The sequence below is a fragment of the Ochotona princeps genome, chromosome 19 (genome assembly GCF_030435755.1).
Source record: "Ochotona princeps isolate mOchPri1 chromosome 19, mOchPri1.hap1, whole genome shotgun sequence".
In the NCBI taxonomy this organism is placed as follows: Eukaryota; Metazoa; Chordata; class Mammalia; order Lagomorpha; family Ochotonidae; genus Ochotona; species Ochotona princeps.
Genome location: NC_080850.1, coordinates 18,360,578 through 18,384,861, shown reverse-complemented (window position 1 = coordinate 18,384,861; position 24,284 = coordinate 18,360,578). Strand labels below are relative to the sequence as shown.

General features: G+C 42.2%; 1 protein-coding gene across 2 annotated transcripts in view; it reads left to right on the top strand.

Annotated features, from left to right (window-relative positions):
• Positions 1-24,284, top strand: part of SGCD (sarcoglycan delta) — a 576,268-nt gene that overhangs the window by 450,916 nt on the left and 101,068 nt on the right. For both annotated transcript variants that reach the window (XM_058677694.1, XM_004587498.3), the window contains 2 exons: positions 14,769-14,856; positions 22,563-22,682. In XM_058677694.1, the coding sequence (XP_058533677.1) occupies positions 14,769-14,856; positions 22,563-22,682 (208 nt within the window). The remainder of the gene's footprint in view (positions 1-14,768; positions 14,857-22,562; positions 22,683-24,284) is intronic.

Sequence of the window (24,284 nt, the reverse complement as noted above, 5' to 3'; positions counted from 1 at the left end):
CTTGGTGAGGCTCATGTGTATCGTGGAGAGTGATCTCTCCTACCCAGAACCCAGTGATCTGTGTAGTTGGTACTCTAGACATGCTCTTCATTGATAGTCTAAGCTCAGAATTGTTGAATGATTTGTTCAGAGTGAGCTATTTATTAGCATGAGGTAAGAAATTCAACATTCTCATCAAGGTGTGAACTACTGGGCCAAGAGATCGTGGCCACTCACAGAAAGGAGGTGACAGTCTAATCGTTGTTGTTAGCCATGCCAACAGCAATGGCTAACATGGATGGAAAGTGTGCTGCTTGCTCTTAGCCACAGTTCTCATTGTGTAATGCTCTAGAAGGATACATTGCTTTAATTGATGTTACATGACTGGAGGACCTGAGCAGTAGAGGAAATGAACTGATGTGCCTGGGATTTTGAAGAGCTTCTGAGAGGTGGGGAAATGATTCAAACTCAAGTGGTTTGCTTGCATGGTCCATGCTACAAATGACCCTGGACACTCCTCTTGCCCCGCTGAGCCACTGAAGCGCATCGTGGATTATGACAGTGTGGATTTTACATATCAGACCATGTTAAGTGTCTGATACCCATGCTTGAATACCTAGATAGATTCCTCAAAATGGTATCTACAGGATAGCACCAAATGTATCAACGTAGCGAAGAACTACTTGGTTGCAAAATTCTAAAAACAATCAGGGTTGGACATTATTGGATATGTACAGCTGTCTGTGTGTGTCAGGTTTGTTAAGTGAGAATTAGAAATCATCCAAGATAGTGCATCACAACACAGACTCATCACTGGGAGAAACACGATTCATCTATGTGGTGGTTCATCTTCTTTTCTGGCTCATAAGTTAAAGTGAGGATTTGTATATGAACTCTTGGAGCATTGCAGGCATATTCCGACTGTATATGGAGAACTAAGGCAGCACCCATGTCTTGGATTCACTGAACATATTATGGCTTTGATCTTCATTCATCTGAAACACTTTTTTATACCTGCTACATGTAAGGCACAACTTCAGGTGCTACGGGTACAATGGCAAATAAAACAAAGTTCTTGCCTGATGAATCTTTTATTGCAGTGGGGGAGACAGAGATTACATTGTCAGGTTGGTCTGTAATAACAAGTTGAGTAGTACTAAGTGAAATGTAGAAAGAGAAAGCAAAATTACAAGGTATGAAAAATGCAGAGGCTGCTGTGTCCGAGCGGCAAGTCAAGGCAGCTGAGTCGGCATCTCAGGGGAGGTAATTCCATGCCCAGGGACGAGGAATCAAGAATGCCAAGAGAACCGAAGGCACTTACGTCAGCTGAAGAAAAGGAAAGCAGTGTCGCTGTGGTATAAATTACATAGATGTATACATAGCAGGGTTCAGCGGGGCATTCACATGGGAGAGAGGAGCAGCGAAGATCATGCAGGCTCTTGAAGCCAGGAGTTGGAGTTTAAGCCTGAATGTGACAGGGAACCTTAGGATCCCCCCTCCACACTTGGGAGTGCCACAAACTGTACTGAATTTGCAAAGGATTACCCAGTGTGTCTGAGGATACTAGACTTCAGACGGGCAAGAGGGGAGAAATGGATATGTACCAAAACAATTTTTTTTCTATTTTGAAGACATGTTCCTTTATCATTATTATTTTTATTTGTGATTTAATGGTAGTATAGCTTAAAGTATATGGTTTGTTGAAAAGTTTTTTTTTTTTTAAGTAGCACAGTATGGGTTTTTGAAAATGCTTTCATACATTTTAAAATAATGGTGACCCTCAATTTTGGGGGTGCAGAGTTCTGTATTAGTTCACACTAGCTAAATATTGGTGTTTGGATCATTCATCTTTGCTGCTGCTTGTTCCAAACACTACACAGTTGTTTTTTTCTAAGTAGATGTTTGTTAAAACTTCCCACTAGAGTTTGCTGATTTGCCACATACTTCTGACAATGGTTAATTAAAATGTACTTAAGCAACGATAGTAGATTCCTATTCAGTCATGATTTGTAGTCTTTCCATTGTTTTGTGCGTAGGCAGTCTCTGTTGCGTGCAATAGTACTTTTTGAGATACATACTTTTTTGAAATTTATTTTTCCACAATTCAGTTTTGTAGGAGTTTATCCCGCCTCTTCACTCTCCCTCCTATTATTTCATCCCATTATTACAGTATTACAGATCCTTGGTACGCTGCAAATTAACTTTGTTCTGTTTAAGTGTATCAGCATGGTAGACATGAACAAAGGATGGGGCCGTGCTGTAAGGGTTTGTTTAAATATTTCAGTGGGTATCCTACTTTACTGGGGAGTAGAGCTGTATGCAGGAAAGTTTTACTTTCTCGTGTTAGTGTTTGTTGTACAGTTCATCTATGCGTACCATGTATCATGTCGTAGATACCCCCCTTGATCAGCATTTCCCTGAGATACTTTTTTGCCGTATACTAATTTTGAATCCTTTCACGTGTCTGTCTTAAATATTTGTTTTATTAGCTATATTTCCTGGGATACTATATTATAGTACTACCATTGTCATCTTAATAAATACTTCTTTTCTGCTTTTTCTTTCTTTAAATTTTTTTCTCTAATGGATTGTCTTAATTTTCTCACTGTAATCTACAGTTCATGTTTCATTTACTTCAGTGATCACTCACTCTTTAACAGGTATGCTTCCTAAATACTTAGAAGCTTTTTTTAAAAAATATGATGTCTACTTCTTTGAGTAGTCTCTTCCGCCCACTCCCCCTACGCATGCAATACACAAACCTCCCAGCAGGCGGCATGGTTGTGCTCTCTTGTCTGAGTCCTTGCGATCGGCTCTACTTTGCCAGAGCCAATTCAGCAATCACCCAAGCCTACCTCTAGACTTGTGTTCCAACAGGCTCACCTTCCACTTGCTATTCTGTAGCTGATCTATGAAGCTAGTTATCCAAAATGTGTTTTTATGGTTGTGAAAAATATGTTGCATACTATTTAACATGTTAAATGAAGTGTATATTTCAATGGCATGAAGTACCTTTATAATGGTGTGTGACCATCACCTCCATCTAGTTCCACATGTTTTTCTAAAAAAAAAAAAAAGAAAACCTATTTATTTGAAAGAATGACAGATGTAAAGATATAGAGACAGACATCTTAAAACTGTTGATTAACTCCCCAAATAGTCAAGATGATTGGAGCCGGGCCAGGCAAAAGCCAGGAGCTGGGAATCCCGTCATTCTCTCCCATGGATATGCAGAAATTCAAGTTCTTATACCATTTTCTTTCCCGGGCACCTTAACAGGGAGTTAGTTTATCTGGGACCAGAACCCAAGCACTAGTCTGGGTTGTGGCATTGCAAATACAGCTTAACTTGCTGTGCTTAAAAGCCTGCCCTAGTTCCACATATTCCTTTGTTTGTTTATTATTGGAAAGTCAGATATACAGAGAGGAGGAGAGACAGAGAGGAAGATCTTCCATCCATTAATTCACTCCCCAAATGGCTGCAACTGCTGGAGCTGCGCTGATCTGAAACCAGAAGCCAGGAATTTCCTCCAGGTCTCCCATGCAGGTACAAGGTCCCAAGGCTTTGGGCTGTCCTTGACTGCTTTCCCATGCCACAAGCAGGGAGCTGGATGGAAGGCAGGGCTACTGGGATTAGAACCCAACATGTGCAAAGCAAGCCCTTTAGCCACTAGGCTACTGTGCCAGGCCCAGTTTCACATACTTTGTAACAGCAAACGGAAAACTCATACTCACTAAATGGTTGCCCTCATCTCTTCCCTCAACCCCTGGAAATCGCTGATCAGCTCTTAGTTCTGTGGCTTTGTCCTGTGTATATTCCAAATAAATGCAGGTCATACACTGACAAACTTTTCATACCTATGTTCTTTTACTGGGAATGGTGCTTTCAAGGTTTCCCCATACCATGGCGTATTTCATTCCTCATTCATTCTTTTCATAATTGACTGATATTCCGTAGTGTGACCATGCCACATCGTGTTGAAACAGTTGTCTGTCGATGGGGATTTGGGTGGCATCCACCTTTTGATCACTGATAATGTCACTGTGTACCTTTTATTCTGATAAGCTTTTGCTGGAACATAAGTTTTCAATTCATTTAAAAAGGAACTGGGTCCTTCAGCAAGTTCGTGAAATATATAAGGACCATTCAAAAATTCCTGGAAAACGAAAGTAGAAGATTTTCATTTTCAAACATAAAAAAAGTGGAAACCCATGCATACAGGAGATCTTTTAATTTCTTAAAAAATGCAAAATACTGAAAGATCATACATTCTGTAACTCTGAGATTCAAGGCATTAATAAATTTCTCCTCTTAAAACAAGACTGTGAATTCCAGTTTTTATAGTGGAATGCATTTCTATTTCAGTGCCGCATAACTCTCACATCTGGGAGTGAAATTTCTGGGTGCTATAGTAATTCTATGCTTAATTCACTGAGGAAATAAGCGAGTTGTTTGGTGGCACCGTTTTGCCTGCTTGCCGTGGACGTGTGAGCGTCTGGTTTCTCTGAGGTCAGGAGATCTGGGGCTACTAGTTCAGAAAGTAGAACGCAGGCATCTCAGGTCATGGCTGAGCTTTCCCAAACTGAACCGGAAAAGCACAGTGCAAGGAAAGCCTCAGCTGCCCTCCTAGTCATGAGTAGTTTGTAATCGTCATCTGCCCCTGTATATCATTCTGGCTAATTACAGGGGGTCAAGCCTCCACCAACTCATGCATCATTACACTGGACGTGGTTCTTCAATAATCCACATTGTGCCTCTCCCACAACACAAGCCACTCTTGTGAAACCATTGTTGTTCACAGCCCCCATCCACCCACCCAATAGTTCCCTTCAGCTTCAGCTTGTACTTCTCTTTGAAAGGCTCCCAATGTCTTTACCCAAACTTTTCTGAGAGAGGCATTCTCTCTTCTGAGAATGCCATCCCAGTTGTGTGAAAGGTCATCTCAGAAGCCACGGGCCTGTGCTCCAGAAGGGAGAGCATGCGCAGACACAGCTGAGGAATGTGTGGGGGCAGCCACAAAGCTGGGCTTGTGCTCCCAGGTCTGCAGGTGCTCTCAGGCTGCGGGAGGCCAAGGACGCTGCATCTGGAAGAGGCCTTTTTGCAAATGTGACCGAAACCCAGAGAAGTTTGGCTCACAGAGTTCCTATAGCAAAACCAAGAGTGGAGGTGATCATGACCGCATGGATGTCTGTACTATGGAACCCACTCTCACAGTGCACGAATCCTGTTCCGGCTGCTGTCCATCCAGTTCCAATGCTTTAAGATTGGGTTCAGCTTGACTTCGTGGAGAACAGGTTGAGCTAATTCCTAGCAGGCTGCGGGGTCTCTGTGCTTTATCTCAGAAGCCCTGCTCAAGCATGTCTCTCCTTCTATAAAAATTCCCCTGGATTTCTGTCATCACAGCTCTTAAATTCACAGGTTGGACTACACATTCCAGACATAGAACAGAAGGTACGTGCCGAGTTTTAGATGTCTTGTCCAATCTTTGCAGGTTACAAGCATGGAAGTGTCAGGGTTGTGTCCCACTTTTCACCTCTGCCTTCCCATCTGGAAACTAGCAGGATTGCACAGCGTAAGCCCAAAGGCACCAGGGAGAGCCCACCATGAGGCAGCTGCTCTGCTGTGCACTTGCATGGTTTTAAAGAGATAGAAACCAGAGCTACGTAAGTGACTACTTGTGCAGTTTGAGGTAATCATGAAAGGAGCATTCTCCAAGATAGACCCTATAGTATGGCCCAGAATTGCATAGTTTTAGAAAAAAGTTCTGTAGCTAAATAATTTTGGGGAAAATTGAATATATAAAGAAAATTTTTGTTATGTTTCAGAGCCAACATGGAAGGTCTGGCCAGGGGATTGGAAAAAGTATATTGAATCTCCTATACTCTTGTACTTTTCTGAGTAGCAAAACCTTTTGGAAGCAGATTTTCCACTTATTTTTAAAATAACAGCATTGAGTGCGATCATTTGGCTCAGTGACAAAGCTGTCACATGACGTCCACACCTCCACATCACAGGGCCTGACTTGGGGTGCTGGTCCCACTTCCAACTCCAGCTCCTGGCTAAGGCACCTCCAGCAGATCTCAGGTGTTGCTTTGTATAATGGAGGGAGTCCCTGGCAGTCATTGATGGCATTGGACACTCCTGGTTTTGTACAAGACCAGTTCTGACTGTTATGGGCATTTGGGGCGTGAAGCAATGGCTGTATGTTTGTTCTGAAAGTTTTAATAAAGCACCAGGAACTATCCCAATGAAAGATCAGGTAGATACTGAGGACCTTATTGTATATGCTGTGGAGATGAATTTGTCACCTGAGATGGGTCGAGGAGTTCATCGTGCATTGTCAGGTCGTTCCACAGTGTCTCTCTGATTTAGTTGGGACATTGGTTTTGTGACTGAGTGCTAATTTTGACTTTCCATATACAGTTCAGGAGACTAGGCTACCTCTTCAACTACCATGTTATGGTTCCCAGCAGTGTGATCGGTCATTACAAGGGTGGCTGATTAAGCACCGACCTTGTCTTTCCAGCCACTCAAGGATAAAATATCGGCGTTTGTCCATGTCCCCAAGGCATTCTGTGCCACAGCTGCCTCTCCACAGAGTGCAGCCCAGTCACGTGATGTCCTTTCTGACTCTCCAGTTGGATGTTGAAGAAATCACATGTATCAGTGGCATCCCCTTTAACCCTATTCACTGTCCTGACTCCTAAGAAAGGAAAACATCACACAGTCTTTTTCTTTCTCGACTAGCAAATTAGGATCCATCTGTAATTTTCTGTCTCCTCCTGATTGGTTCTGTGTAGATCTATGCAGTTTGAACCCGTCTTGCCCACTGAGCTTTGGAGACACATGCACACCAGATGAAAACCACTGAATTTTCCACATCCTGAGAAATTTGTTCAAACTCTTTGTAACCTTTAAATTGTAAGAAATTTGACTTGAGATGTTACCTTTAAGTTAACAATTGAATTTTAATGTGTCTGCCCTCTCACAGGATCCCCACTGATGATGTCTAGAGAGAACAGAAAGCAAATTTTAAGCTGCCAGAAAGAATCAATCTGGAAATGCACAGATTTATGTGTGAAAGCTGACAGCTGAGATGGTGTGATTCAGGGCATTTATTTAGAGGGGCCTTGTGGTTCCTGTGTGAATGCCCAGTGGAGTTGAGAAGCGATGGTGTAGAATGATGGGAACCAGTTGTGCACCCCAGGAGAGCTGACTCCTGGGCAAGTCACGCCTAACATCTCCCAACTAGTTTCTTATAGCCTCAGCCTCCCACCTAGCGAGCCCCGCCTTCCCATGCCTGCTCCCTCTCCCACTGTTCCATAGCTTGGTAAATGGCTCTTGCCTCTCTCATCGCCAGGAAACAGAAACTTTATCCTTGCTAGATCCTTCCACATCCCCAGGGCCAGTTAATTACCAACCCCTCTCAGTTCTAGAAACATTTGTATTTAGCTTCCTGGCTTGTCTTCCCTTCATTCTAGTCTTCCTGAGGTCACTCTCCAGATATCTTCTGTGGCTTCTCTACTGGTCGACTCCCAGAAGGTAACCTGAGTGACCAGACTTAAATGCAAATTTATTCAAATCACTCTGCTGCTTAAAACCCTTCATCAGCATCCCATTTTGGAAAAAACTTCAGAATCTTTAGAAGGGCCAGAAGAAAAGTGAGTGGATGGATCCAAAATATAAGTAGATGTACCAAAATGCAGGAAATATGTATTTTTTTAAAAAAAAGATATTGCTGCAGACACAATGGAAAATGGAACAGAATTGAAGGTTCTGAGACAGGGTGAGGTATCTTCAGAAACTTATAGATGATCAAAGTGGACCACCTGTCAGTGTGGAAAATAGCCTGTTGTTTAGTAGGCAGTATTGAGAATACTGGCTTCCTTCAGGTCCTTGCCTAACTATATATAAAAACAGACTTCATAAAGACAAACAATAGAAATCAACTTTTAACAGAAGGCAATGCAAAATTGAACTAGAATAGGAAGTTTTTTTAATGAAATGCTAAGATATGAACTAAGAAAGGAGAAAAACGCATGAGTGATTTTTACATCAAAATGACTCCCCTGTGTTCAGAAGAGGACAGCATGGGCAATGGTAACAAATGTTCCTGTCTCCGCAGATCAGAGATGTCCTACCACATTGCCTTTTCCCTCTGTTTTTCTGTGCTTTCAGCCAGCAGGTGTATGTTGCTTTGTGTGAGGAGATGATTCTCAGGCTGCTGCTTTCCTGCCTGTCTCTGTGATCTTAGCCACAGTGTCTCTTCCTTAGAAAGATCTTTCCTGGGCCTAGTGCAGTGGTCAAAGTCCTCGCCTTGCATTCACTGCGATCCCATATGGACACTGGTTCATGTTCTGCCTGCTCCATTTCCCTTCCAGTTCCCTGATCGTGGCCTGGGAAAGCAGTCAAGCATGACCCATGGATGGAAAGAAAGATGGAAGATCTTTCTGTCTCTCCTTCTCTGTAAATCCGGCTTTCCAATAAAAGTAAATAAAACAGAAATCTTCTCTGACCACCCAGAGGAGGCCACATCTCCCTGACTGTAGTCTCAGTTCAGCTTTTCCTTTGCATTCATCACCTGTGTCGCAACTGCAACTACAGTTATGCAATCATTATGAACTCTTAGTTTAACACTGCGTCTGCTCCTGTGCATTGTAGCTTGCAGAAGATCAGGGACCACCACCCTACACCTGTGCTTGGCACAGTGCTTTAGGCTTAGAAGATACTTTTCAAATGTTGGTGACATGGAGTGAGAAGCATCAGCTGGAAGGGGGCACAGTCAGCACAGAGTTCCAGATGGGAGCTGGATACCCAGGGAAAGGTCCAGGCATCATTTAACCTTTGTGTCGGCAGCAATTAGGCTAACAGTGTGTGTGCTGCAGCCTCTCCAGGTCACCTAGAGACTCAACACCTCCAGTCTAATTTGTGTATCCTGTAAGTCTTTGCAGCACATTAGGTAATAGATAAATATTTGTTGACTTTATATCTGTGCGTTATCCTCACGCCTCACCTAATCTTTCTCATTTGGATGAACACATCACCCATACTGATGCCTCATCTTTTGAAAGCTCTTTGGCAGTTACTATCAACCCTGATTTCATTATCTCTTTTTGTTGACAGACCCTACTCTCTGTTGACTCTTAATTTGATTTGAGCTTTCAATTATTCAGCAAATATTTATTGAAAACTGTGTGAGTGACAGGAATATGCTGGGCACTAAAAAAGCTGGCAGTCCCTTTGTAGTGTTTATATGTTTATACGACACAATCAAAAGAATTATTGAGACAGAACAGCTTGACTCAGGGAAACAGTGAGAGACCAAAATGCACCCAAATTTGGTCACAGTACAAAGCATGCAACTGTGGAGGGTCTGGACCCTTTGATAGCTTCTTCTGAGTGCTCACAGTGTAACTTCATTATTCACATCCAGGAAAAAAATTAAAACAGTGGAAAACCACCCAAACATAAACAGATATCTGGGCATTATTTTAAAATATGTGCCCTGTTTCTGAAAGTGTAAATTCAAAGAGGACTCACAGCACCTTAGTAAATGTAATAATGTAAATATAATAATAGTCATTATGCCAGCATTTGGTGCTTCCGAAAGAAACACTTGCCAACGCTTTGGAAACTAATGCCTGAGCTTCTAACAACTCCAAGTTCGTGATAGCTTTTCCAGGTTCTATCCAACATTTCTGGTTCTTGATTAAATATTGATGAATACGATTGATACATTGTGACAGCCTTTTCCAGAGAAGCCAGTAACTTCTGATTATACTGTTTACTGTAAGCTGAGTAGGAAAGAATATAAACAAAGATGCCTGGGTGAAAAACTGGTGTTGAGAAGCCACATAGACCATCGCTTAATATTTTAAAGACAAATTCCCAAGGCCACAGAGCTAATATATGAGAAAATTCTGTAATGTGATTAAATCTGATTGTAGTCCAGGATGTAATCCGTGCTGCTCTAAAGCGGCCGCCTGTGCAGCCTCTCTCCCTAAAACTGTGGCTGGCAGGACTTTGCAGCCACATACAGCTTGGGAAAAGCGGAGGGAGGGAAAGGAGAGAGAAAGGAAGCTTTTATTATAGCAAGCCGTTAACTAAGGTTAATCTTCTGTGCAGGTGGCCTTAGTTTTGACTTGTGTTTTTTGTGTTTCGTACCAAAGATCCATCCAGGGTGTGGTAGCCTCCTGTATTTCTTTACCACTCATAAAATTCTGAGTACTTATTTAAAAAAAATATTTCCTATTTGTCTTTCTAGAAAGTGCCCCAAGGTTGTTGTCAGTTCCCTGCTGGAGTGCTACCATCAGTCCTGCCTCTAAGGAGCACTCCCAATGTATTTTATTTCTTTGTTTATAGTTTTAGCTTGTTTTTGTAAGCACTGTGCAGACATTCTGTATCTGTTATCTTCCCTGATTTTCTCTTTTTTAAGATTTATTTTATTTTTATTGGAAAGTACAGAGAGGAGGAGAGACAGAGAAGATCTTCCGTCCCATGATTCACTCTCCAAATGGCCACAACGGCCGGAACTGCGCCAGTCCGAAGCCAGGAACCTTGTCCGTGTATCCCATGTGGGTGCAGGGTCCCAAGGCTTTGGGCTGTTCTCGACTGCTTTCCCAGGCCACAAGCAGGGAGCTAGATGGGAGGTAGGGTCACCAGGATAGGAACCTGTTCCCATGTGGGATTCCGGTGCTTGCAAGGCGAGGACTTTAGCCACTAGGCTACCACTCTGGGCCCTGATTTTCTCTTTTCCAACATCGTTTTGTAGCCTGCAGCTTTCTCTTGTGGATGCAGAAACTGTAACTCAAAGACAAATGGTTTACCCAAGGCCATACATTAGTGAAGAAGTGGAGTTGTGATAAAAGCCTAAATCTGTCTTTTCCAAAGCTCACATCCGGAATCTTTGCAAGCCCAGGCTCCCTTGTGATCAAGGTCAGAGACAATGCTATTGTGAGTCAGTCTGCCTTCCTGCATGGAAAGAGAAGGGGAGAGTGGACACCCCCCCCACCCCCCCCGGGCAGACTTGCTTCAGAATTCCAACCACACAAATGCCTTCCTTCTCTGAATTTCATCCGCACTGGGAGTTCAAAACCTTTCCTAAATGTGGAAGTTTTTGTGTAATGTCTTGTGGATCTCTCTGTTTTCAAACTGGGAGGTCCTCTGAGTGGAAAGAAAACATGCTACAGTGCAAGATGATGAAGTTAAGTCACTTCTGCTGGTCACAGCACTTAGCAACAGAGTATGGTGATAGTTGCTAGCAAATGCACAGATTAAAATCTGTGCCTGTCCTACCAGGAGTGCATAATGTTCGATGAAAATTATACCTTATTGTTATTATGGTTAATTTCATTAATTCAGTCTCCCATTGGACTAGGAGCCCAATTTAAAAACCATGGATTTTGTATCTCCAGGACCTAGAAACCATATATAAACTATTTTAGGCACTCAAGTAGTATATTTACAAAAAAAAAGGTTTCAATAAATTCTTGGAAAATACATGTTATGAAACAAGAATGCAGGGATTTCAAAATTTACACTAAACTAAATTGCCTTCTGATTCCATTTCCCATGAACTTTTGGCAATGTACTTGCACTGGTGACACTATATGAAATGCTTAACAGATTCTCTTAGGTTCTGAACCAGAGACTTCACACTCTTTGAGAATTCCAGCCATAGGAAGGAAAGAGAAACAGCCAGAGAAGCTGAAAATTCTTGCTATGATAAGGCATGGGGATTTTTGTGCCTTGTTGTAAGACTTGTAATATTTGATATATGGAAGTACTTTTTTTTCTGGTGTCTAATGAGGACTATTTTCTTATATTCAGATGCCTGTCTTATATCATGTTTTGGACTTATTTTATTTTTATTACAAAGTCAGATATACTGAAAGGAGGAGAGATAGAGAGGAAGTGGAGCTGCCGGGATTAGAACCAGCGGCCATATGGGATTAAGGCGAGGACCTTAGCCACTAGGCCACGCTGCTGAGCCCGCAAGTACTGTCTTGATAGAAGAATGGGTAATCATTTTTTTAAAACCATATAGAGCAATTTCCAAATATCACCATGGGAGAGCCATAGTTGTTTAAGTAACTATATGCAAATGGGAGAGCCATAGTTGTTTAAGTAACTATATGCATATAGTGGCCTCTGAGATGAAACAGAACAAGGAATATTCATGTGAGTGGCTCAGGTCATCAAGACAAAGATATATGCAACTCTGTTGCTTCTGCCTTGCGCAGATCAAGATGTGGCAGGGGTTTTCTGTCTTAGGAAGCTTGTATGCTGATAATTTGCTGCACAGTGTTAGGTCCTTCAGTTGCTAAGGGTCAGTGCTAATGTGGATAGGGTATTTCTCTGCACAGGGCAGAGATAGTGTTCTTCCTTCGGGCTGTGGGTGCCACGAGGTCTCCCTTTTTGCCTTACCTCCACATGTCTTTCTCATCACTGTCCTTTATGCCCTCCTCTCCTTGCTTGAATAATTATTCAGTAATTAATATGTACGTGACATTACTACATGTTAATATTTAAATGTAGTTTAATTGCTGCATTAATGTTTTAATTAAAATTTTCTTCATATTCATAAAAAGAAAACGAGACTGGGAACAAGTTAGTAATGTGTCCAGTGTCACACAACTTGTAATGTTGAGTTGGCATAGAAAACTAGGAATTCTCACTTCAGGTCTCCTACTGTATATCTAATATGCATGGAGTACTCTATTAAGTCAACAATGAGATTGAAAATGATGTTGATGGTGGAGAATAAAAATGAAATACAGAAGAATTAGATGGTTCACTTAGGGTCATACATAGTCGGTGTTAGTAGATCTTCAGTTTTATGAATCCTAGTCACTCGTCTCTCATGAGGATTTTACCAGGAAATGTTACAGTTTTGCAAAGAAGAAGACATTGAACACTCAACCATGATTTTCTTCCCTCTTTGTACATTCCATCGTGATGAAATCGTACCTGGTTTCTTTTCAAGTCTCACCTCACATGGTAGCCCCTCCAGGAAGTTTCCTTTGTTGCGCCTCCACAACCTCAAGACACAGCAGCTTCATTGCTCAGGAGAGTGTCCCGCCCACTGTAGGCCTTCCTAATCACTGCTGTTGTTCTCCAGCGAGAACACTTGGACCATCTCATAGTCTCCATCAGAAAGTATGACTTGGAAAAAAAAAGCTTAACGTTTGTCTTTCTTCATTTTCATTACAACTTCACAACCTGCGGCTTAAGGGTTTTTTTTTTTTTTTTGAAGATTTTATTATTATTGGAAAGCCAGATATACAGAGAGGAGGAGAGACAGAGAGGAAGATCTTTCATCCGATGTTTCACTCCCCAAGTGAGCCGCAACAGGCCGGTGCTGCGCCGGTCAGATGCCGGGACCAGGAACCTCTTCCGGGTCTCCCACGCGGGGCAGTGTCCCAAAGCTTTGGGTCATCCTCGACTGCTTTCTCAGGCCACAAGCAGGGAGCTGGATGGGAAGTGGAGCTGCTGGGATTAGAACCGGCGCCCATATGAGATCCCGGGGCGTTCGAGGCGAGGACTTTAGCCGCTAGGCCATGCTGCCGGGCCCTAAATTATGTTTTCTTATTAGAAATTTAATACGTGGAGTATTATTAGATTTTCAAATTGGTGGAAGTCATACAAAAAAAAGAACTTGGTTAAGAAATTGATTTCTTTCAAGCAATTGGATGATATAGACTTAGCCTTAATTTAAGCCTATTGTACACTCCAAGTAAAGGAACACTTCCAAGCCAATTGGCCAGCACTGGCATTTTGGCGTCACTTGGTCCTTTGCCTGTTCTTGTATCACTGGCAAACAGAATGGCATTCACATTTTTAAGTGATTGAACATAAAGGAACAAATCAGAGAAAAAATAATATTTCATGACATGAAAATTATATTAAATATGAAACTTAAATTTCAAGAAATTCAAATATCACAGTGCCTGAGTAAAGACTGGGTAGAATATAGCCATATTCCTTTGTCAGTGTGCTATCTAGTACTGCTTTTCCACCAAAACAGCATAGCTGAGTAGTTACAAGAATAAATATCCCATGAAGCCCACAAAATATCAGGCCCATCACAGGAAAATGTGCCAGGCATGGTTCTAAGTCATAACCAACAAGGTCTCGTGAGAGAGAACGTAGGGATGGAAACAAAATGGGTGAACGCCCTGAGAGCCTGTCAGAAATGCTAGCAGCAGCACCAGCAAAACCAGCTACAGACAAGCAGAGAATGGGAGGGGAGGTAGAGGCCTACTTGAGAATACCAGATCCTGGGTTTTGTTTATAGGGTTACAAACATCGCCCCAAAGTTCTCTCCCAGCTGGCAGATGTACCAGAAGGGCAGGCCTTGATCATTTCACACGTGAACTTTCTGCTCTCCTTTAAGGACCCTGTATAATACTTTTGGAGAAGTTGTAAGCTAAAAGGGGTGTTGTCAGCAGATTATCGATCATTCTTCATCAGTTTCTGCATAAAGGCTTACCCAAATCTTCAGTACAATCTGAATGGCCCTGTGTCTCCACTCTCCCTGAGTTAAGTCTAGTAATATGTGCATGTGACTCCTAAGAAATTTGTATTGTCCATGTCTGTCTGTGGTTTGTTGGAGGAAATCTAATTTGGGTGCATGATAATAATCTTGTATGTCAAAATAAGAGTATCAAATAAAAACCTGAAGCAGAATGTGGCTAAAACCAATTCAACCCTTCGCCAAGTTGCGGTTGTATTTGTTTTGGTTTAGACGTCAACCGTTTTCATTTGTTTCTCTTGTTTTCTCATTATAGGGTAATGCCCTGTACTTCAAATCTGCCAGAAATGTTACAGTAAACATTCTCAATGACCAGACTAAAGTGCTCACTCAGCTGATAACAGGTAAGAGAATTTGGCAATGCATACATCATACAAGTTACTCAGAAAATGCAGAATTGACAGTGAACTGAAACATTTCATGCACATAAAGAGTGTCTGCCAATGTATTTACAGTACACAGATGAGACTATAGCATACGTTCTATTAAAGAGTGCACTCCTCTCTGCACCCACATATTTAACTAAAATCCATTGCTTGTAAGAAAATAAAAAATATTTGTCAGACATGCCAGCAGCTTTCCCTAGTACTCAACCGGCACTGGTAGAAATACTAGCTATATTGGATTAAGTGAAAGCGAGCACAGTAAATACAAAATCATTCACCATGTTGTCTGGGTTTTAAAGTGATATTTTGATGATAGCTGTAATCCTTGCCATTTTTGCCATAAGTGCTGATGCTGTCTCTAACTCAACTGTAAGATGAGGATGCATCTGTTTCCGTTGAATGTGGCTTCTTTTTACACAGCCGATCTACTATTAACAGCCTAGGGAAGCATTACTGCATTTTAAGCTGGTGTGTTTGAAATCTGAACAGGGATTGGTTGTTCACAATAATGAGTATGATGATTAACAGAGGCCTGGTGGTCCTGGTAGTGGTTTGAGTGGTGAGATCAATGCCCTGTCTGTAGGCTCTAAGCAGCTGTAAACAGGGAGGCATTATGCACCCCCACAGTGGAAGGAAAATGTGTGTACGTGTGAGAAGAGAGAGAGAGAATAGCATTGTTATACTTACAGACAGAAAATGCCATTTGTTTGGCTTCAGGGCGAAGAGAACAGTGTACAGATGGACATTTTGGGAAGCCAGTTGCTTAAATGCCCTGAAACATTATTATGACTAACTATCTGGAGCCCCACTAATAAACAAGCCATGAGAAAACAGGTGCCTTTGTGCCCAGAGTAGCTTCTGTCAGGGATAGAGCCCGTTATTGTCCCCATTCCCGGGAGCGCCGCCTGTGGATGCGTGGAGAATCACAGCCAAGGATGTCTTGGCTCATCCACCCATCTTAGAACTCAGGCATTGCGATTGCAGCAACAGCTGCACGGAAAAGCCCAGAATTCACAAGCACGGCCTTCCAGCCCCTCCCTGGATTGTTGCCCGTGCCATGTAACATCTGGCCCAGAGTCACCAAGCTAAATAATTAAATAAATGGCTTCAGTAAGCAATGATTTAAGCAGCATGTGTGAAAATGGCCTCCAGGAGGGAAATAAATCCAAGCTCCAGCTCCTAGATGTGTTCAACTTATCGAGCCTGTGGACCATTTGCCATTGGTTTGCAGTGGGAGATTGGGTTGACTTCAGAGATTTTGTTGCAATAAAGCTAGAACTGCCTAACATAGTATTATTCAGACAGAAGAGTCTTTTTAAAATTTTTATTGTTTTCCATGTTCTAGTTCTGTCAGCATAGAGACGCCCCCCTTTTCCTCTCCTTTTTTCTCCCATCTTCTCTTTTCTACCTTCCCTTGCCACTCTCCTGCCCTACGCCCTATTGTTACAGCAATCTAGTCCTCCAGCAACAGTTACAAGTTCAACATTCTGCCACAAACATGCACCATGGATGTGTAGACAAAGGCAGAAATGTAGCATCGTATTATTGATCATATTATTGAGGCACATTCAACTGTTTCACTGGGAGTCCGCCCTTTATTTGGGAATAAAAATGCAAACTGCAAGGTATCTTCACTTTCAGGTATATAAGCCTGCATTATACCATTCATTTTTACATTTCTGTTTCTACCTCCTTCTCCTCTCTCTCCATTCTCAGTTCCTTCTATCCCTCTACTCCTGACTTCTCTTATCCTCTTCTCCTTCCCTTCATTATCCCTTTATATTCCTGTTTTTCCTCCTCCGTCTCCCCTTTCCTGCCGCCTTTCCTTCTCACTCCCCGTTCTCATTTCTTTCCTCTGACCCTTCCCTCTCTCCATACTTTCATCTTCCTCATTGTCTCCTCTCTCTTGCCCCTATCTGTTCAATAGTCTTTGTCTTTCAGTCTCTAGTTCTCACAGTAGGTCCTCTGGGGAGCTGGGAGACATCTGCCCTAAATCTTAGGGTAGGGCATAAGATAGCTACAACAAAATGAGATGGGCAGGAAGCTACTACACAATTAGATAACAGAAGCCTGTCGATCCATTATTTCTGCAAAGAATAATGAAAGTGTTGAAAATATAAATCTGAACACATCCACATACATCCTCTTAGGGTTTTCCTTCAGTGTTCTCCATTCTCATGACAGCTGTGCACACTAGTAGAAAGTACTAAGCAGTTTCTAATAGTGATTTCTGATTCCTATTGCATTTGATAATGTACTTATTGTGAGCTCCATCACTCCTGTTCTAAGCAGGAAGGTCTACTAAGGTAATTCTGAGAATTCAGGAATTCTCTTGCTTCTCTAGAGTGTCTCAAAAGCCCATTCAAGGGCCTGGCTCAATAGCCCAGTGGCTAAATCCTTGCCTTGCTTGCCCGGGATTCCATATGGGCACTAGTTTGTATCCCGGCTATTCCACTTCTCACACAGCTCCCTGCTTGTGGCCTGGGAGAGCAGTGGAGGATGGCCTAAAGCCTCAGAACCCTGCATCCACATGAGCGCTCTGAAGGAAGTCCCTGGCTCCTGGTTTTGGATTGGCATGACTCCAGCCATTGCAGCTGTTTGGGGAGTGAATCAGTGGTTGGAGGATCTTTCCATCTGTCCATTAAAAATTCTAACGTCAGAAGTTCAGGTAATCTTTCCACATGAAACAGTGCTTTAAATGGCCATAAGTCCCAATGTTCACAAATGTGCATTCGACTGATAATACTGCTTATTTATTGTCTCAGTGGTGGGTACAATTAAGAAACTCCTTGACCTGTGAGGAGGATGGTGGTAGAGATGTCACACAACATCATACAGAAGTGATGAAGAGTCCCAATATTGTGCAAGTTGCAGAGAGAAATTAGCCTCCTAACCCCAAGACATCTCCTGCACCCTGCTTCACCGCCATAGAGTGACATAGAAACTGCTGGTGCTTCCCGATGGGTGTCAGTTCTCTGTTGAGAAGATTAATTAAAGAGGTACTTCACACACAGCGTATCACACACAAAGGGGATTAGCTGGAGATTAGTTTCACATTATGAATAGTGATATTTTTTCTATCCCAAAGAGGAACAATAGGCTTTCCAAGGGACTTTCTGTGCAGTCTCCAGCTCCATTTGCAGCTCTCCAGAGGTTGTTTTTTACTTTTTTTTTGAAGGAAGTTTGGCAGTCCCAGATGAAATCAACAAAGGACAAGCCATCTGCACCATGGAGCCAGCAGTTGCTCTGTGGGGTTTGGGCTAAAATGACCAATTACCGAGCTTTAGGTATCCAAATGCCCTGGCCCTGAGTACATTGCATTTGAGTTTCTGAAGCCTTGAAAAGCAAGATAACTTAATTATGTCACTTGTTCTCTGACTGTTGTCACTCCGGTACACTTTCTATGTGTCAGAAGTAATGCATGAGTTCTAAGTAATCTGTCTGTACACTGGCAGGCACCCTCAGCTCTTTGAAAGGCAAAAATCAAGATACTGCTCAGGTTTCTGGAAGCAAAGAGCAAGCATTGAGTCCAGTCCCTCTGGAACACCCCTGCTTGGCCGTATGATTCAATCCAGAATGTGCGAAATCGTGCTCACTATCCATGTGCTCAGGTCACTCAGGTCTTCCTTCATACTTCACTGCCTTCACACCCCTATCAAAACCCTAAAATATTGACGGATAACACAGATTTCACTGTGCTTTTTGATGCAGCTAAGAAACAGCCATATTGTAATGCCTAAAGAAAAATCTCATCCAAATGACTCACTGTAAATCTGTTCTTTCAAGAGCTCCCTCTGGTCCTTCCTGTGCTTTTCTACTTTTCTGCCCCTTCACAACATCAAAACAAACAAACAAACACCTCACATCCTGGTGGCCACTCCGTATACATTGGCTCCAAGCTGTTTCTTCCTAGGTGTGAGGAGTGGCTCAAGCATCAGCCCCGAAGACCAATGAGCCCCAACCATTTTAGACTTCAGCTCCCTTAAAGTTTCGGTTTCCCTTAGGCTTTCAGTTTCCTTATATTTTGGTTTTGGTTTCAAGCTATTTAGTTCATGCCTAGTTTTGTTAAATGACAGTCCTTCCCACCAATCCCTCGCAGCACTGCACCTCACCAACCCCGACATCCTGCACTCCCAGTACTCACCCCTAAGCTATGAAAGCACGCTCCCTTCCTGCTTCTCTCTGCTCCTGCTCCTCCACGCGGCCATCTCCCTGTGTGCAGATAAAGGCTCCAAGCTCTCTGCTCTCCTGGCTTTGGGCCCTCTTGGTTCTCTGTTCTCAGCTTTTCCCCACTCTCTGCTCTCTCTCTCATTCTCCTGTGGAGCCCACTCCTGTACCGCGTCAGGAGACTGCTCCATCTGCTCTGTGCCTTCTCCCCCTTCCCACTGCCATCTTCCTCTGCTCTTTCTCTCTCTTCCCCATGGCCTCCTGTCCTGCTGGAATAAATCTCTTCCCTGGGATCACTTCTCCAGCTGGAATAAAGACCTCCTGTGTAACTTGCTGTGCCTCGGTGTCTTGGGGTAATGGTGAAGATTCCTAACTCTAAACAAATAAACCTCCTTTCTTTTCTTGAACCAAATCTGAGAGCTCAAGAATGGACCAACTTATTCTCCTCACTTACAATGGCAAAGTAGTCTCAAAAAATATTTTTTCAGGACCCAATGTGCTTAAAAATTGGAGATTGTATGTTCTCTCTGCTCTTTCACTATTTTTTTAAAGATTTATTTATTTTTATTGCAAAGTCAGATATACAGGAAGGAAGAGAGACAGAAAGATCTTCCGTGTGGCCGCAACAGCTGGAGCCGAGCTGATCCGAAGCCAGGAGCCAGGAACTTCTTCCGGGTCTCCCATGCGAGTGCAGGATCCCAAGACTTTGGGCCGTCCTCGACTGCTTTTCCAGGCCACAAGCAGGGAGCTGGATGGGAAGCAGGGCCACAGGGACACGAACCTGTGGCCATGTGGCATCCTGGTACATGCAAGGCGAGGACTTTAGCCACCAGGCTAAAGCACCAGGCCCTGCTCTTTCAACCTTACACTCATGAAGAAACATTTCCCATGTCCTTGTATGTGATAGAGGTCTAATGTTGATGCAGTGGCAAGAGATGAAGTCTCCCAATTGCCTTGACTTTGTGAGTAAGGAAAGTACAGTAAGAGGAACTCATCATTAATTGACATTAACCAAAAAAGAAGCAATCCTCTGCTTTTCATCGCATTTTTCAGAAACTTTTCATTGATAAAGTAGCACTGGATACCTTTGGGCATTTGGGCAGAGATCTGCCGGATACAGTACACTAGTGTGTGTGTGTCTGTCTGTCTGTCTTTCTGTCTTTGTATTCTGCCTCTCTCCCCACATTCCCCTACATTTGTAGAAGATGAAAAGTAGGTAAATTTTTAAAAACTACAGTTTCATGTATGATGGAAAAAGTATAACCATTTCATCTTTTAAAGTTTCCAAAAGGGGGAGACATTTCAGGCTGTCTAAACTGAGTTTACCTCACTGCCAAATTTTGAGGTGACTTAAAACTATCTTCCAGGCCCAGTGTGGTAGGCTAGTGGCTAAAGACCTTGCCTTGCATTCACTGGAATTCCACAAGGACCCCAGTTCATATTCTGGCTGCTCCACTTCCCATTCGGCTCCCCGCTTGTGGCCTGGGAAAGCCATCGAGGATGGCCCAGAATCTCTGTGTCTTTCCTTAGCTCTATAAACCCAACTTTCCAATAAAAATAAATAAATCTATCTTTAAAAAATAAATTGTTCTACCCAAATTCATCAAGACACAGAAACGACAGGAGTGTAATCATTGCTCTGAGACATAGCTCAAGTCAAAGGAAAATGTTATGGTACCTAAACTCCTATAGAAAAAAATAGTTTTTAGTATTTCTTCCGAAATTATCCATGGTATCCTTGTGTGGCATTTAGGGTGTTTTTTCTAGGTATTTTAAGAATGTGAATTAATAATAAATATGAAATAGTCCTACTGCCTTTCTCCCGAAGACTGCTGGCAACACTTCCATAGTTGTGGTAGTTCTGTTACTCCTTGTAGTGAGCAAGAATTTGTACCACAGACAACCATTCGGCAGCTCACTAAAGAAACAACTTATTACAGGATTTGACCTCAGATAGCACTGAGGAAGTGCTGAGCAAGGTTTGATTTGGATCACTGTCAAGAAGATGGATTTTTATAGATTGGGTATTTTAATATTCTCCAAAATTAAGAAGTACTAGAGCCCCACTAAAGCTGTTATGGATAAAGAAGTAGCAGTCACTCCTATGAGCCAAGATGAGGAATTTGTTTCTTTTATATAGTTTGAATAATGTGTATGCATTCATTCAAGTTCAGACATAGTTGCGGTTATCTTTTTGCATGTGCTTTGCTTTTGTCTGGGACCATCATGGCACTGAGTAGCCATGTCAGGTATTAGTGTGTGTTGAGATTATTTATACTCAAGCAGGTGATCACCAAGTTCTAGTTGACCATATGCCCTGGAAGTCTGGGAGAGTGTAACTTTATTTATCAGAACTATCTGATTTGAAATCAAAAGAGAGGCAATCGTGTCGTAATTCTGTCTTTCAGCTTCTGCTAACATGGCCCTGGATAAATCATCAGGTCCTTATAATTCTCAGTTTCTTTATCTATAAAATTATATTATCTCTACCTACTGTTTCTCATAGAAAAACAGCCAGGGTTTGACCAGGCCAAATCTAGAATTCTGGAATTCCATCTGGTCTCCTTCATGAGTTACAGGAGCCAAGCACTTCAGCCATCATCTACTGCTTCTTATGATGCTTTAGCAGGAAGCTGAACCAAAAGTTGAGTAGCCAGGATTTTAGCTACTACTCTAATGTAGTATGCATGCATTCCAATCCTTGGTTTCCTTCTGTGTACCACAACACTCAGTTCAAATTACCTATATTTTTCTGATGTACTAATAGCTTGTTTAAGTTATACTAGTCTCTCTGTATCAGAGGATGGATTCTCTGGGATCGGGACCTTGTCTTACTGACATCCACTGGAGATATCCTCATTCCTAATAAGAGCATATGTTGTCATAAACTATATCGATGTGTTTTATTATTGAGTGAATTTCTGGCACCAAATATTCAGAAGATCCAGCACAATTAATGATAATGTATTACACTCCCGTCTGCCAGGAAGGTATCTATATACATACAAAGTAAACTCGGGTTGGTGTTAAAATGCAGCCAATAGGTCAAGGGCACAAAGTGAGACAGATTTTAGCTGTATTTAAAGAACTCCTTCATGACAGGGCTGGCCAAATTGATAAAATTGCCTTAGGAGGTGGTGAGCCTCTTAGACGTTGATCCATTCAGGCAAAAATCTATAGCTATTTGACAGTGATTTTGTGGTTAGAGGAAGGAAATCTCACTCAAAAATTCATTTGTAAGAATGACATGATGGCCTTTGAAATCATAGCTTTGGAGCTTATGATCAAAAATAGTTGATGAGACATGGCTAAAGTCAAGATAAAATTTCATGTCAACTTCTGAAAACCAATCTACTTAACCTTAAGGTCTGATACAATCTTGTCATATGTATATGTGATATGAAAACTTCAAGTAATCAAATACAACAAGAGTAGTGTGTAGTCTTCCTTTACCCACTGCCTCCCATTTCTTTTTTCCTTTCCAACTCCCTTTATAGGTCCAAAAGCTGTAGAAGCTTATGGCAAAAAGTTTGAAGTAAAAACCGTTTCTGGAAAATTGCTCTTCTCAGCAGATGACAATGAAGTGGTCGTTGGAGCTGAGAGATTAAGAGTTTTAGGTAAGTAAACCTGAATTATTTTGTTGATTGGATGTGACTCTGTACTTTAAAGGAAAAGTCAGGTGGTATTGAGGAGTAAATGTTTTCTTTCCCACCCTCCCACACACAAAAAAAACCCTTATATATAGAAATGCCAAACCTTTTATGTGACATTACTAGGAGGTCTAACTTTGTGTGGTAATTAAATTGTAAGGAAATCTCATCGATGTAAATGTGCCATGGTAAGAGAGTCAAAATCCCAGGGCTCTCCTTCCATCCTGTGAGGATGCAATGGCTTGGCAATGTGTGGCTGAGAGGGCCAACAGCACAACTCAGCCACCCTGGGACTCCGATTGCGGAACTCCTACCTCCAGAGCTGTGAGAAGATAATGTCTTCTGTTGATAACACACGTAGCCTATGATACTTTTTATATCAATTCAAACCAGGACAAATGCTATGAAGAAGAGTAAATTGGGTCAAAGACCTGGATTGTTTAACCTCAATAAATACAACAGACAAAAGACCAGCATTGCTCTGGGTTAAGGGATGAGGATGAGGAAGGAAGTAGTCCTCTGGGGACTACTTAGAATGTACCTTTACGACTTCTTACATAGATCAACTTAAAAAGAAAAAAAGGTGAAGTCTGTTGACCATGACTGTTATGACCCAAACATCTGGCTTTGTATACATTATTACATTGGTATCCCACAAGCCACTTTGGAAGTAGGTACCATGCTTATGGCCCCCACGTCACAGGTGACAGAGCTGGGCGGGGTCACAGGAAGTATGAGGACCAGAATTCCAACCAGGTATTGGGAATGCCTCCTGCTTCATATTCACACACCATCCATTCTTTTCTGCCCCCTTAGTCTCTGTGACATTCTCAGATGAGAAAGCAGAAGTGAGGGAACTTGCTGAAGCTCATGCACCAGCACATGATGGATCAGTGTTTCCATCCCTGTCCCCGCCTCCACTACAGCATGCTGCACCCGTGACGGTCCATCAGTTCCAAGACCTTATCTGTTTTACACCTTAGGCTTTTCTCTCTCTGTAGAAATTTGTTTTTCTATATTAATTCTAAGTTGAAGAAAAAACTCAGAGAAACTGACTTTCATTCAATTCAAGACTGCTATGCATTACCAGTTGAAAAATAAATGCCCAGGAAAAACAGGGAGTTTCACATTGAGTGTACCAGAGGGGAGGGCAAACCTCGGTAGTTCCTTGGTGCTTCAGGAGTCACCTTACTGCTCCAAAGTCTGACTTTGCAAAGATACAGCTTAGTTTTAAATTTCTGAACACTCTGGCATAATCTTAATGTACTTGACTTGGTGGCGATCATTTAATTTGTGATTGCTGCAAAGAAGGTGTATGTTTTTGCTTGTAATGTTTTACTTAGAGAACTATGCAGCATAAAATCTTTCCCTCTGTCATTCTGAGCATTTTTGCTTTTATATAAAAATGGGGGGGGGAGCATGAAAGTAAATATCCCTGCTGCTAAAAATGCTAAAAGATTTGGAAATGACCACTCCACAACTCAAATCAACCTCCTCAGTGAAATGAGCCCAGTGTGCTACAAAAATGAGCTTCCTGTCAGCTGGGATTTGACCATATGGTGTGGAATG